Source organism: Solanum pennellii, chromosome 2 (genome assembly GCF_001406875.1).
Source record: "Solanum pennellii chromosome 2, SPENNV200".
NCBI classification, from domain to species: domain Eukaryota; kingdom Viridiplantae; phylum Streptophyta; class Magnoliopsida; order Solanales; family Solanaceae; genus Solanum; species Solanum pennellii.
In genome coordinates this window covers 52,833,515-52,847,664 of record NC_028638.1, presented here as the reverse complement: position 1 = coordinate 52,847,664, position 14,150 = coordinate 52,833,515, and the positions used below count along the sequence as shown (strand labels likewise).

The window sequence follows — 14,150 nt, the reverse complement described above, 5'->3', positions numbered from 1 at the left end:
TTGTTAAATTTGATGAAGAATAATTGTTTTTTTTTTAAATAATCATAAATATCAATAAAGTTTTATTAAATTCTAAAATATACAACATAAAAAATTTCATAATAAATATTCATAAATTAGCAGAAATTGCAACCTCAAATAGTTATATTAGACTCTATAAATAAATTTTAAAAATATAACAAAAACTTCAAAAGAAAAAGTTGTATCTATGAATGCGAGTTTTCACTGATTTCCTCTTCTTTGTTTTCCATAGTTCTAGCCTCAAACATAAGGGGCCATTATTGTCATTTACGCAATGTGACTTTCGAGTTTATTCAAATTAATTTTATTGTTCCTTTTTGTTCATTCTTTTATCCAAATCGAATATATGGAAAGATGATTCTTTTCAACTAATGTGTGAATTTTTCTTCCATTTACTTCTCTATTCCAATTTTTTAGATCCAGTGTTCGGCATTCGATATTTGATTTGGGGGTTTTAAATTTTAAGTTTGATAATTTTAAATTTTAAAATTGAATATCAAAATTTTAAATTTCGATTTGATAATTCAATAACGGTAAATGCATTTTTGATTTGATATGGTATTTGGTTATATTATTTCTCTCATCATTTTTATTTTTTATGTGAAAGCACGATATAATAGAAAATCGACTATATATTTACTTGAATTATACATGCTTATGTAGTATATATAGTTTTCTCTTTGGACTTGTACTAACGAGTGATGAATATATTGATATATATGACTTTCATTAAGTAAATAATTTGATATTCAGAAAATACCGAATATCAAATGTTATACTAATATCTCATACCAAATCCAAATATCATAGTTTCAAAATTTTACTATCAAATATTATATCAAAGAATGAATTACTAAATTATCAAAAATTTCAATACAATTATATAATTTGATTTTTAATATTTTTTGTGAGCTCTACAAATCCTCCATTAATTTCCATTTATATGACATGTGTTTTTACCAGACAAATAAATAAGACGAATGTGGACCATTATAACTATAAGGAAGCATTCTGGATTTTCTTTTTATTGGTCCAACTTCTGACAGGTTTATCCTTTTCTCCAAAATTAGGAAAAACAAAATTGATAACCCGAGAATGGTGAATGAATATACATTTCTAGTAAAATTAAGATGAACCCTTGGTCAAAATCTTACCTCCACGATAACATATGGTATCGTATCGAACACACTGAGAAATTAAAGACAGTTGATTATGTCCTGAAAAGTTTTAAATTCAGAATGACTACATTGCATTGCATTTCATGTACAAGTCACAACTCAAACAAAGGTCCTTTAGGCTCATGTAAATCTAACAAGATAAATTAGGAAACACAAACATTGCAGAAATGGCTAGGAGGAGATGGTATGCTCGTCCAGCCATGACATAATGTCACCAAAGACTCGAAGTATCATTTCATCCGACTCACCCTCAAGCAAGGCATGACAAGCATCTTCATAAAGGAACAGTTTCTTGTCTGAACTACTTGACCTCTCATACAGTGCTTTGCTAACCGATGGATCGGTCACTAGATCACTCTTCCCGTGCAAGATTAACAATGGCAGAGATACCTGTAAAATAATACTATTTATCTAACAACTTGATATAAAAATGTAGATTGCACCGGAAGTTGTAACTCAGACATATGCTTATCCTGGTAGTATAGATGGAAGATATTCACATATAACACAGTGATGAATTTTTTACACTAGTTCAAGGAAAAGTTGAAACACGTGACACACCTTTTCTAGTAGTCCCTCTATCTCTTTTGTAACATTCATTAACTCCAGGGCGGTCTGTAAACGGGGTTTATGTTTGTAAGAGATGACATTATAGGCAGTCTGCACACAGAAGAAACAGGTTACATCTTATATGAGAAATGGGCGGGGTGTATCAGCGCAATTAAATACGATGTTCAACCAATCAAGATAGTCCTACTACTGGAAGCGAAAACAAAGTGATTTCGTACATGTTCTTTCTTCTTTGCATCTCTGACTGCCAATTCTCTTACATCCTGTGTCGGAACTAGCTTCTGCGTTGGAAGAAACTTTGCGACACCAATTAAAATTTGTGTTAGTAACCATGATGGAACCATGTTATCTGCAATCTATATGACAAACCAGTCATCACTCTATATGAATCAGAGGCATCAGTAAGAATAGATAAGCATTTTCCAGAGATATACTTTGCACATAGGTGCAACAAGAACAGCACCGTTCCAAGAATTAGGTTGCTTCTGGTGCACCTTCAAAGCTATGGCTCCACCCATGGATTCCCCAAATAGGAAGCTTGGTAGATTACGGAACTCTGGCTTTTCTGCAACCAACTATTAATTGTCAGATTTTTCTACAGTAGAGTGCCAAGAAGAAAAAGAAAATGCTATGACATTCCAAGTCATGTTAGGTCTATCTTGCTTGATGCTAATCGAAATACCAAAATTTACACGGAGAAGTTATTATGAAGAATCCATTTAATGATGAAGTAGGTTCATTGGTTATCCAATTAAGTCATACCTTTAGCTTTTGAGTAATGCTCAACGACGTCATCAACCAGCTGGTCAAAACTTGGTATGTAACCATGAAGACCTTCTGAAAGCCCAAATCCGGGGTAATCCATGGCAACTACTCCATAACCAAAAGATGCTAATTTCCTTGCAATGCCTAAAGATAAGGATAGTCATTACATATTCTTTTATAACTTGTCGGAGACTTTAAATGCTTTTGCAAGCTACAAACCTTCACCATAAAAAGTGCATGTATCTCCATAACCATGACAAAAATAGACAATAGCTTTTGGACGTGTCTCTGGAAGCCAACTTTTGGAGAAGATTTCAAGCCCTCGAGAATTAACCTCATAAGACTGCGTCACAGAATGTTGTAAAATTGTACAATGTAAATCACATCAATATTATGGCTATAACATCCAAATGTCAATAACTTGTACACTAAAATAGACTTTTCTCGCTTTGAGTCATCTTTCCCAAACTATCCCCTTCGTCACTTGCTTTAGAAGTTAAATGAGTACAATATATATGAAAATGTCTATGGTTACTGATGGTATGTTATAAATTTTGGAGCTTATAATCTTATGAACCAAGCATTTGACCTTCCAATATGAGCACGAATCCTCTCATAATCAAAATAGAAGGTTGACAGTTAAACACGGAAACTAAATCACAATTGATTCTTCTTAGGGAATCCTATCATTCCTACGCTAAATCTCAGTTCATCAAATAAGAAGTGACGCAAATAGCATTTACTAAAACTGCAGAGCCAATACAAAATTCTTGCATTAGATCCCTATATCTGTTGTTGTTTCTATTTGTTTATATTTTTATTAAACTCATCTCTCACATTGAAAAGGAAAAGTAGAAAGAAACCATAACTTACTAGACCACAAAGTACAGAACAAGCTAACAACATTGACGGTTTAGTAAGGAAAATCAGGCAATAAGGCGTCAACACGTTTCCAACAACATTAGAAAAAAGGAAATAAGAGCATAAGCTTTACCTCCTCCATCTTCAATCCAGCATCTGGTACCTGGTGCAAAGATAGAAGAAGCAATCATTAAAGAAAACATAAAAGATCAGTACGAAACACGTTACTTCCATGTATGATATCACACCCATTTGAAAACACTCAGTCCTCCATTACAGTAGACGGCAAGGGTAAAATATGCATACCAAGTCTCAACTTCAAAAGTTATAACAATCTTATTGTGCATAATACATAAAATAATTTTAACCAAATAAATTCTTACTTTACAATAACTTAGAAATTACTGTTATGGATGGTCCTATACTGAATAAACGAGTATCTCCTATAGATGGAATAGGGTTCTCTTTCAAAAGTAGTTTTGTACCGTCGATCTGCTAGAGCTTGAAGAATTTCTAAAGGCTCGACATATTCAAGTCCAATATATAAGTTGCTAGCTATGACACCAGCATATAAAAGAGCATGTTATTATTTCCAGAGGTATAGATAAGTTGTTTCCTACTATTGAGCAAGAACCATTTTATTATAAAGTATTATCACACACAAATACTTGAGTTCCTTTGCAGTTTGCACCATAGACCAATACCAATAAAAATCCAAACTTTGAAGCAAAAAGTTCATTTTTTATATTGAGAATGAGGAATTAAGACAATCTACCTTGAATAAGATATGATCAATTGAAAGCTGAATATGTTTAAATGCCTCTCTAGCACAACGCCTGGCTTCTACGTTGTCCATATCTGCATCTAACAACTTCTGTAATTCATCACTAATACCTGGAAATTTCACCTGATTCCCCATGACAGAACCCTCTAGTTACTCCACACTGAAATAATGAACCTTTTGTTTCCCCAGAAATAAAAATAAATAAAAAAAGTTGTAGGCAGAAAGAAACTAAAAAAGGGCTAGGAATTTAATGCACATAGGATCTGATGATGAGTAGTCAATTGAAACACAAGGTAGTATGATGTAACACTTCTAGAAGAAAAAGAAAAGTATTTGGGATTATTTAATAGAAAACAGAATTGAAATGTGGATTAGTGACGGAGGAATAGGGATATGATATGACTTGGCCTGATTAATTTGATGGCCATGGTACAAAAAAATAATAATACTCACATTTAATATTTAATTCAGAATGTTTTTTTTTTCTTCTTAGATAGTCAAAATTTAAATAGCAAATATTAAAATATCATAAATTAATCTGAAATCCATAATATAATAACAATTCAGTATTTTAAATAATAGATTCACTTAACTTTTCAATTAATTTAAGATGACTTTATTAATCATCGTCACTTATAAGTAGAAGAAAGGGATTAATGTTATCGTAGTAAACTAAAAGGGATATGAATTAACTCCTCTAAAAAAATAATAGTGAGTTTATCATTTTACTTATATTAATTATGATAGAAGAATTAAATTTTCTTAGAATTTCAAGATTTTATCTTTTTTTTTTAAAAAATAATTAATTGGAAGTATAATATATATTTTCTTTTATTCTTTTTTTTGTTTGTCAAAATGGACAATATTTAGAAACTGAGTAATATAACTTATATAAATGTTTATCTTAAATAAATAAGTTCTCTTACAATTTAATTAACTCTTAATTTATTACTCTCTTTATTTAGTTATCCATCTACTAAGAAAATAATAATTAATATATGATGAATTTATTCATGAATTTATAATATTATTTGACTGAATTTCAAAATCAATTTATTTATTATAGAGGTTTTATTTTTTTCAAATATATTAACTCTGTCAATAAAATATTGAGACATAGTAATAGACGTCTTTTCTTAATTTGAGAAAAAATGATAAGTAAAAGTAAAAAGTCTGACAAGTAAAAGGGACGGAGAAATCGATGAATATAATTTTTTTTCCTAAGCATCATTATCCAAAATTTTGTTTATGGAGATTTGTTTATGTTTCTCAGAGCCGATTAATTTCTGATTCTGACGATCAATTGTGGCACTAATCATGTGATTCAAGTTGCTGAGTCCCAAATCTCGTCGAGTAAATTGCAGCTCTAAATGAGTTTTACAGCTTCAGTTTTCAGGTGATTTCTCTTTCTCTCCATCAATTTTTATTAAACAGTGAATTAACCTTCTGTATTTAATTTGGGATTTTAATGGAGGAATAGTAATCAAGCTGAGATCCTGAATTGAAAAAGTCCGAGCATAATTTTTGGATCTCATTTCCAAACAGGTACTACTATTACTACTTAATATTTCTGGACTGAGTTCAAAAATCTATGTTTGTTGCTTTCGTCTCTTTACCTCAATAGGAATTGAGGGTTTTTGTAGGGTTTGGAACCTCTGCTAGGTTAGATGAGAATTACAACAACATTTACCTGGTGTACGTAATGGATCTAGGGAGAATAGAGTGCGTATCAGAGTTTATCCCTATTTCATAGAGATACAGAGGTTATGTTATTTTCGATAAACCTATGGAAATCAACATTTTCATCTGCTAAAGGTTGTTAATTTCAAGTAGATGCAATCTTACATGCTCAAAAATAGTGTATATATATATATATCAGAGATCTCAATGATGTGTATGGATTTAGCGAGAACAACACTACTGCTAAAGATCATTTAAATTTGAGAGGCATATGTGTGGATTTACGAGCTAATAAGGTCATGAATCTAGTCTAAGAAAGTTAGCATCCTCAAGGTAGTTGTTCAGTGAAATGTTTGCAAATTGCCGCCTACTGTGGTTTCTGCAAATAGCTTTGATGCTTAAGTTAATGGATAGAAGTCGTAAATACTGACAATATAAAGATTTTTTAAACAATCAATGTAGTTAATCTATTGTACTAGATTAGGGTAAACATCAAGTACTGGAGTAACATAGAAAAATCGAAATATAGTAGTTATTGATGTGTAAATCACACGATATATAAAAGACCCTACTCCTTGTGCCTTCAGTATATTGGAATTCAGCCATTTGTTGTCATTACCTTAAATGTTTATAACTGTCTTCTTCATATCAAACTTCATCAATGTAGGACTACCAGAAAACTTGAGTGAATATATTACTCACCAACTGTCGTACTTACCTTTTCTGTCCTTTCTACACCGATCCTGCCAGTGTTTTTATTTCCTACCACTGCTTCAAATGTACGCTTCTGTGACATAATGAAAATTTAAAGAGATTTAACTTATATCCAATGACTGTAAATTGTAATGAATTCCACTAATGGTGTAAATTTCTTTTTCATTATTCATGTTCGTATGTGGTTTAATTAACAGGATGTTATGGCTGAATTGTATATTTTGAAAAACATTAATTAACCTGTTTATCATCATCAACAATTTTAAAGCAAATTGTGGTTGTTATGGCTTGAATTTTTCTGAATGAACTGTAAATAACAGGAACTTTACCAGCTGAATGATCATTTGACTATAAGAACATGTCCAATAAGGGAAAATATTTACTAGAAAAAGAAAATAAGAAGACAAAAATTTTGGACATTAATTAGCAATAAAAAGAAGATTTTGAATTTTCCTGTGTATTTTTTATGCGGCAATTTTTTTTTATGCAAGGGGCTAGGTTGATAGTTGATCAATTTGTTTATTGCCTTCTGTAAATGCACCTGAATGGGTTTTCATAATTTTTGACAATTTGAAAATATGTAAGATGGTACAAAATGGATTCTTCTCCATCCATCTGCTTAGGGTTTTCGTATTCTATCTCCGCGGAGATCTTCACATAGTAAGGCCTTTGCAGCACTAGATATCTTAGTTAATTTCATTAATTTGCCCAATCACCCGATAGGTTTCTCTTCGTGATTTAAGTTTTTCTTTTCTCTAAATCGATAAAGACAGCACTATAAATCTTAGCTAAGTTTCATTAATTTTCCCAATTAGCATACTTTCTTCTTCTTCTTCTTCGTGATTTAGGTTCCTTTTCTCTGTCAAAAAATCGGAAGCTAAGTGCTTTGCCAGGGATGTCCGTGACCAAAAAAGAAATGACCCCATAAAAAAGAAAATAGGGTTCTTAGTGCTTATTCCCAGATTCAACTATTTCTAAAAGAGTTGATCAACATTCCTTAAATAAAATTGCTTTCATAAACTTCCGTTAAATTTAGTTTCATTGTGAAAACAACTCTTCTAATTAATGTTCAAACAGTCACAATTATATTATAAAAGCTAGCAGTTCATAATCTCGTTGCCATGTTTCATTTCAAAATGAAAAAAATCAAAGTACTTGCAACTTCATTCTCAAATACAAACTATAATTATCTCTTAACTTTTAAGTTATCTATTAAAAAAAACTAACACACACTTTAAGTCCTCCAGAACCTTCCTTCAAAGACACATGTCTAGTGAATGCAAAAGTTTTAATCTCTAAATTAGAAAAAAAAAACAAAAAAACAAAAAACAAGCTTTCACATCTAAAGTTCATCAGGTGCCAAAAAAAGTGGTTGCTTTTCTTTTGTTTGCATTTACGTTACAAGTTTCTATACCAATTACCATCTACTGGTTTCCCTTCAGACAAATTTTAATGAGCTGTTTGGAAAAAAATTGAACTCTTTTTCTTCGTCTAATAATTAAACTATCCAATATTTTTAGGATTTAACTTATATACACTGATATTTATAAATATAAAGTAACGCAACATGTACATGATCAGTCTCATAAATTTCTCAGATTTTCTTTTTTAACACTATTGAACTATGCCTTATTCCAATCTTAATCATCTAAACTAGCTTACTGTTTAATAGTAGTAGCAGTTTTATACTATAGACAGCACTACATTAAATTTAATGCATAATACTTGATTATTGTAACGGTTCCATGTTATCACATTTTTAATACAGTGGTAGAGAAAACCACCTTGCTAAATAGTGTGTGCATATAATCCAAAACACCCACTTTGCTTCCCTCACTATATATAAACTTACTTACTTCCCTCAATTCAAGCAACAAAACAATCTCCTTTTTTTCTTCATTTGCTTTGCTTTCTTCTTCTTCTTCTTCTCTCTATTTTTATGGGGTCTGTTATTAACGAGGGTGGTGTTAAGGAGGTACGAGTACACAGAGAAAATGTTGGGGAGAAAATGAAGGCAAAATTGGAAAAAAGTACTTCCGATGGAAACTCGAAAGAGGAAATTCCACCATTGGATATCAAGGACTACGAGGAGCTTGGATTGATAGTCGATTTGGGTGAAGTAGGGGGTACTAGTTACGAAAATGCTGGTATAGATTTTAATTCTATGTTTTCTGACTTTTTTCCAGAAGATGAAGCGAAGTTAATGGAAACTACTCCTTACGTTGATCCTGTAGGGGTTCTGCCTTCAACTGTTCCATCATTAATGGAATTAGAAAAATGGATGGAAATTCCTCCTCCAGAAGAGTTCAAATTTGGAGGGGAGGGATCATCATTCACTGCTCAAGCTAGCTGGGACTTCGAGCTGATGGAGTGGATATGGGAACCTTACTCTTATGAGGAGTACTTCCGTTTCTATCATCAAGGATAAAATTAAATCTTTCAGCTTGTAGATTTATGTATGTCTGTTTTTTTTTTTTCTGTTAGAGTCCAATATCGATGTGGGTAATTAAGGTCTTTGGTCTTGGACAATCCTCATGTCATGAGTTAGGTCCAAAGTAGATTTCTTTTTATCACTGTCTATCAAACTTTTTTTCCGTATCCGTTGTAATGTACAACTTAAATTAAAATAAATTAGCAGCTTAATTTGTGACAGTGAAAATTGTGCATTAATCCTACGTCTCAAGTGTTTTGTCCCAAACCTCGTCGAGTAGATTGTAACTCTATATGGATTATGAAGATAGAGAAACAACAAAAAAAGTAAAGCATGAATAGGAAAGATAATTAATTAATGTTCAAATAGTCACAGTTATATTACAAAAAAATACACAAATAATTCTACATTAGCATCTTCATTCATCTTCATTGCCACACTATGAGTTTATCTCCTTGTAATGTTTCAGAGAAGTAAAATAAAAAAGACTGATGTCATGTCAATAGAGAACCACCAAATCGAACTTCTTTCAACTTAATCCTCAAGTACAAACAAAAGAAAATCATCTCTTTAAAAATTCACGTCCGGAGTCTAAAGGGTATAAAATATTAATAAAAATATCAAAATAGTATATTAAATTTTATATTAACCAAAACGGCAAAATCGTTGGAACAGCAGCGATTTACTCCATTGGAAAAAGAAAAATCGCTGCTATCTGATTTTTCTTTTAAAAAAAATTCAAATTGCTACCTAGGCAGCGATTTCCAATTATTTTTTTAATTTTTTTTTTTAGAAAATCGTTGCCTAGGCAGCGATTTCCATTTACAAAATTTTTTTTAAAGAAAATCGCTGCCTAGGCAGCGATTTAAATTTTTTTTTAAAATTATTATTTTTATATAAAATCGCTGCCTAGGCAGCGATTTCCATTTAAATTTTTTTTTTTTAAAAATCTCTGCCTAGGCAGCGATTTAATTTTTTTTTTGAAAATCGCGGCCTAATCAGCGATCTCCATATTTTAAAAAAAAATTAATAAAAAAAGTTGAAAAAAAAAATTAAATCGCTGCCTAGGTAGCAATTTGAATTTTTTTAAAAAAAATTTACATTACAGCAGCGATTTTGCTTTTTCCGGTGGAGTAAATCGCTGTTGTTCCAGCGATTTTATCGTTTTGGTTGATATAATTATCTATCGTTTTGAAATTTTTGTTAATATTTTATATCTTTTAGGCTCCGAACTCCAGGTTTTAGTACTCTAGGCACTTTTTATCCTTTTCTACTCCTAATGGTTACATGTTTAAATACTATGTGCTATATTCTGATTCGATAAACTAAATGATCTTTTTATCCTTTTCAAAAAATAAGGAGCTAGGTGAAGAGAAGTTAATGAAATTACTCCTTATGTTGATTGTTCCGTTATTAATAAAATTAGAAAAATAGATGGAAATTTCTCTCACAGAAGAGATCAGATTTGGCGGAGAGGGATCATCATTCACTAGTAGAGCTAGCTAGGACTTTGAGCTGATGGAGTGGATCTTAGAACCTTACACTTATGATGAGTACCTCTTTTTCTATCATCAAGATAAAATTCCTCAGCTTGTTGATTTGTGTATGTCTATTTTTATTTCTGTCTCTTAGAGTCCCATATCAACGTGTCAATTAAGGTCCTTGACCTTGGACAATTTGAATTAGGTTCAACATTTATTTCTTTTTATTACCATCTATCATTTTTGTCCCTATGTATTATGATGTACAATTCAAATTAAATAGCTTAATTTGTGACGATGAATTAATAGTGTAAAAAGAAAATGGAATTTTTATGTAAGGGCAAGGTTGATAATTGATCAATTTTGTTTTTTTGCCTTCTGTAAATGCACTGGAATGTGTTTTCATAATTTTTTGCAATTTGAATATGTGCAATATTGTGTAGAATGGATTCTACTCCATCCAGATGCTTAAGGTTTTCGTTTTTATCTCTGCGGAGATTTTGATATTATAGCCTTTGCGGTACCATATGTCTTGGTTGATTTCATTGACTTTTCAAATTATTATATATGTTTCTCTTCTGAATTTGGCGTGCATTCAGTAGGAATTGGACCTACAAATTCATCACTTATGAATTGAGCGCTTTAGCAATTCAAGTTCTTTTTTTCTAAAGCAACAAAGACGACACTAAATATCTTTGTTAAGTTTTATTAATTTTTTTAAATTTAAAACCATCACATGGGTTGTGATTCCTTTGGTGTGGGGGGTTAGGCTTGACCGCTACCAAGTCGATTAATTCAAAAGGATATACATGTTAGAGGGGGACATGGACCATACTCCTAACCAACAGATTACAACATAAAAAACTTCACAAAAAAGAGAGGGAAAGGAGTAGCCTATACAATCTCCTTTTCTATGTAAAAACAAAATTGTTATTGGTTTAAAAAAAAATTACAATTTTCATATTTTTTTCCTTACGAAAGGTACTTGCCATTTATCGAGACGAATTAAGTCGTTGACCTCTTGAGTAAGAGATTGCCAAGAGGAGAAATATGTTTAATTTTCATTGTAGTAGATGTCATATTTGCAAAGTAATCAGCAACCATATTAGCTTTTTGATAACAATGAATGAAGTTGACATTGATATTGCTAAACACTTTTGTGAGTATCATATATGATCTTTTTCAGCTTTAGATTAGTAGTTTTCATGTTTTTCAACATGTTAGTGATTACCAAAGAATCCATTTCGACTGTGAAACAGTTAATTCCTTTCTTTACACACCAATTAGCACAGAATCTAGCAGCAGTAGCTTCCGTTTGGTTATTGCTGGTGCACTGTACTGCCTTAGAGAAGGCCATAACAAAATTACCATCTTATTGGACGGTAGGTTTCTCTTTGTTGGAACCTAAATTACTGAAATAAGGGAGACGTAACTTAATTCTATCGAAGAATCAAAAGAAAAGTGTTATATCAGGATGTTCGTGACAAAAAAAAGGACCCCAGAAAAAGAAAATAACGTTTTTAATGCTTCTTCCCAGAATCCAGATTACCTAATTTCTAAAAGAGTTGATAAACATTTCTTAAATAAATTGCTTTCATAATCTTTTCGCGAATTTACTTTCTTGTTTCATTGTGAAAAAACTCTTCTAATTAATGTTGAAACCGTCACCATTGTAGATGATGAAAAGAAACTATTCGATTTCACATTTTCTATTTACACCTTTAAAACTCAACATTAAGTATAATACAAAAGTGACATACACTTTTAGTACTCTAGATCCTTCATTGAGGTTACATGTATAGTGCGCGCAAAATCTATTAACTTTAAATTAGCAAAATGCAAAAAAAAAAAAAAGTATTTTTACACTGGGAAGTTCATTCAAATGCCAAAAAAATTGGTTAGTATTTTTGTTTGCATTCTCATCTTACTATTTAGTAGAAGTACTAAAAATGGATTCTTGTAACTAACTGCTAAACAGATAATCCACCTTGCTAATAGTGTGATCATCCATTTATATAATTCAAAAATATTAAGATGCTTCCATCACTATATATACACTCACTTCACCATTCATTTGAATCACAAAACAATCTTCTTTTTTTCTTCCTTTGCTATGTTTCCTCCGTTTCTTTTTCTTCTTCTCTCTATTGTTACGGGGCCTGTTATTGACGAGGGCGGTGTTGAGGAGGTTAGACTAGGGGCTAAGATTGTTTCGGAGGTAAAACTAGAGATAGATAATGTTGAGGAAGAATTAAAGAGAAAGTTGGAGAAAAGTACTTCAGATGAAATTTCGCCATTGGATATCAAGGATTACGAGGAACTCGGGCTAATAATTGATTTGGGGGAACTAGGGGATTCTAGTTACGAAAATGCTGATTTAGATTTTGATTCTATGTTTCCTGACTTTTTTCCAGAAGACGAAGCGAAGTCAATGGAAATCACTCCTTCTGTTGAACCTGTAGAGTCTTTGTCTCCAACTTTTTCATCATTAATGGAATTAGAAAAATGGATTGAAATTCCTCCACCAGAAGAGTTTATATTCGGAGGAGAGGAATCATTCACCACTGGAGCTGATTTTGACTTCGAGGGGATGGAGTGGATATGGGAACTTTACACTACTTTTGATGAAGACTTTCTCTTTTATAATCTATGATTAAACAAAATTCACCTATTTGTATGTCTATTTTTATTTCTGTCTGTTATAATCACAAATTGATGTGGGCAATTTAGATCCTTGGTCTAGTACAATATTCACATTTAATAATTAAATCAGAATGGGAAATGTATGGTGTCTTATTTTTCTTACATAGTTTAAATTTAAATATCATATTTAACTTGATATAATAACTAAGAGTGAGTTCTTTATCAATGCGAGAAAGTTACAATAACAATGATAACTACACTACATTTTCAATCAAGTTAGGATCATCATCACTTATAGTTAAACAAAGAGAGACAATGAAGTGTGGATGCTCTAACAAAATATGCCACCAAATCTGATCCACCTTGAATACTTTTGATTATATGCATAAACAATTGTAGTTAAATGCATTAGTATATATAGTTAGTTCCATTTTGTAAAGATCGTTGGATCATTATAATCTTAATAGGATAGGATCTTTCTTGTTGAAGATGCAAAAGGAGGTTATGTCTTCTCTGGTTGTTAAAATTATATAAAAATATTTATTGCGTAGAATTATTTTTTTTCTATAAACTATCCTAATGGAAGTTAATTAGCCTGAGGTATCTACAAAGAATTAAGGTGGTTCGAAATGCATCTTGAGTGTTTTTTGGTCTAATGCTGCAATCTGGGGTAAGCATCAATAAATGAAGTGGAATAAATCTGGGTAAATCAGACGATATTTAAAAAAAAGCAATTTTCACATATAGCAAATCAAAAATTTAAATTTGTATGCTATAGGAAAGTTTATATAATTGCGCTCCATAGCAAATATATATGTTTAATTCGCTATACATATACAACTGAAAGCTATGCCTATTTCACTATGCAATATACAAAAGAAGCAATTGTATAATTTGTTGAATCCTCTTTAGATTTGTATAATTTCGCTGGCAGGTAGACCATCTATATAAATTGTTGTTAGCCTCTCATTTGTATAAATCATTGTTAGCCTCTCAAATTCAATTGTATAAAATTTGAATTT

The 14,150-nt window shown here is 31.3% G+C and overlaps 1 protein-coding gene across 1 annotated transcript; it reads right to left on the bottom strand.

Moving 5' to 3' along the window:
* Positions 1–1,227: 1,227 nt before the first annotated feature.
* On the bottom strand, positions 1,228–4,352 carry LOC107010769 (caffeoylshikimate esterase-like). Its single transcript, XM_015210051.2, has 8 exons — positions 4,171–4,352; positions 3,529–3,558; positions 2,754–2,877; positions 2,532–2,678; positions 2,204–2,334; positions 1,988–2,125; positions 1,761–1,859; positions 1,228–1,589 (listed from the first exon to the last, which is right to left on the bottom strand). Exons 1-8 carry the CDS (start codon positions 4,312–4,314, stop codon positions 1,371–1,373), a joined length of 1,032 nt encoding a protein of 343 aa, XP_015065537.1. The 5' UTR covers positions 4,315–4,352; the 3' UTR covers positions 1,228–1,370.
* Between the last annotated feature and the right edge of the window lie 9,798 nt (positions 4,353–14,150).

What these genes read in the sequence shown, in the direction of transcription:
- LOC107010769 (XM_015210051.2), bottom strand. Translation starts at nt 4,314, where the DNA reads ATGGGGAATCAGGTGAAATTTCCAGGTATTAGTGATGAATTACAGAAG. An exon ending in ATGCACTTTTTATGGTGAAG is followed by an intron (nt 2,679 to 2,753) that starts GTTTGTAGCTTG and finishes CCTTATCTTTAG; the next exon opens with GCATTGCAAGGAAATTAGCA. An exon ending in TAGAGGGACTACTAGAAAAG is followed by an intron (nt 1,590 to 1,760) that starts GTGTGTCACGTG and finishes ATTATTTTACAG; the next exon opens with GTATCTCTGCCATTGTTAAT.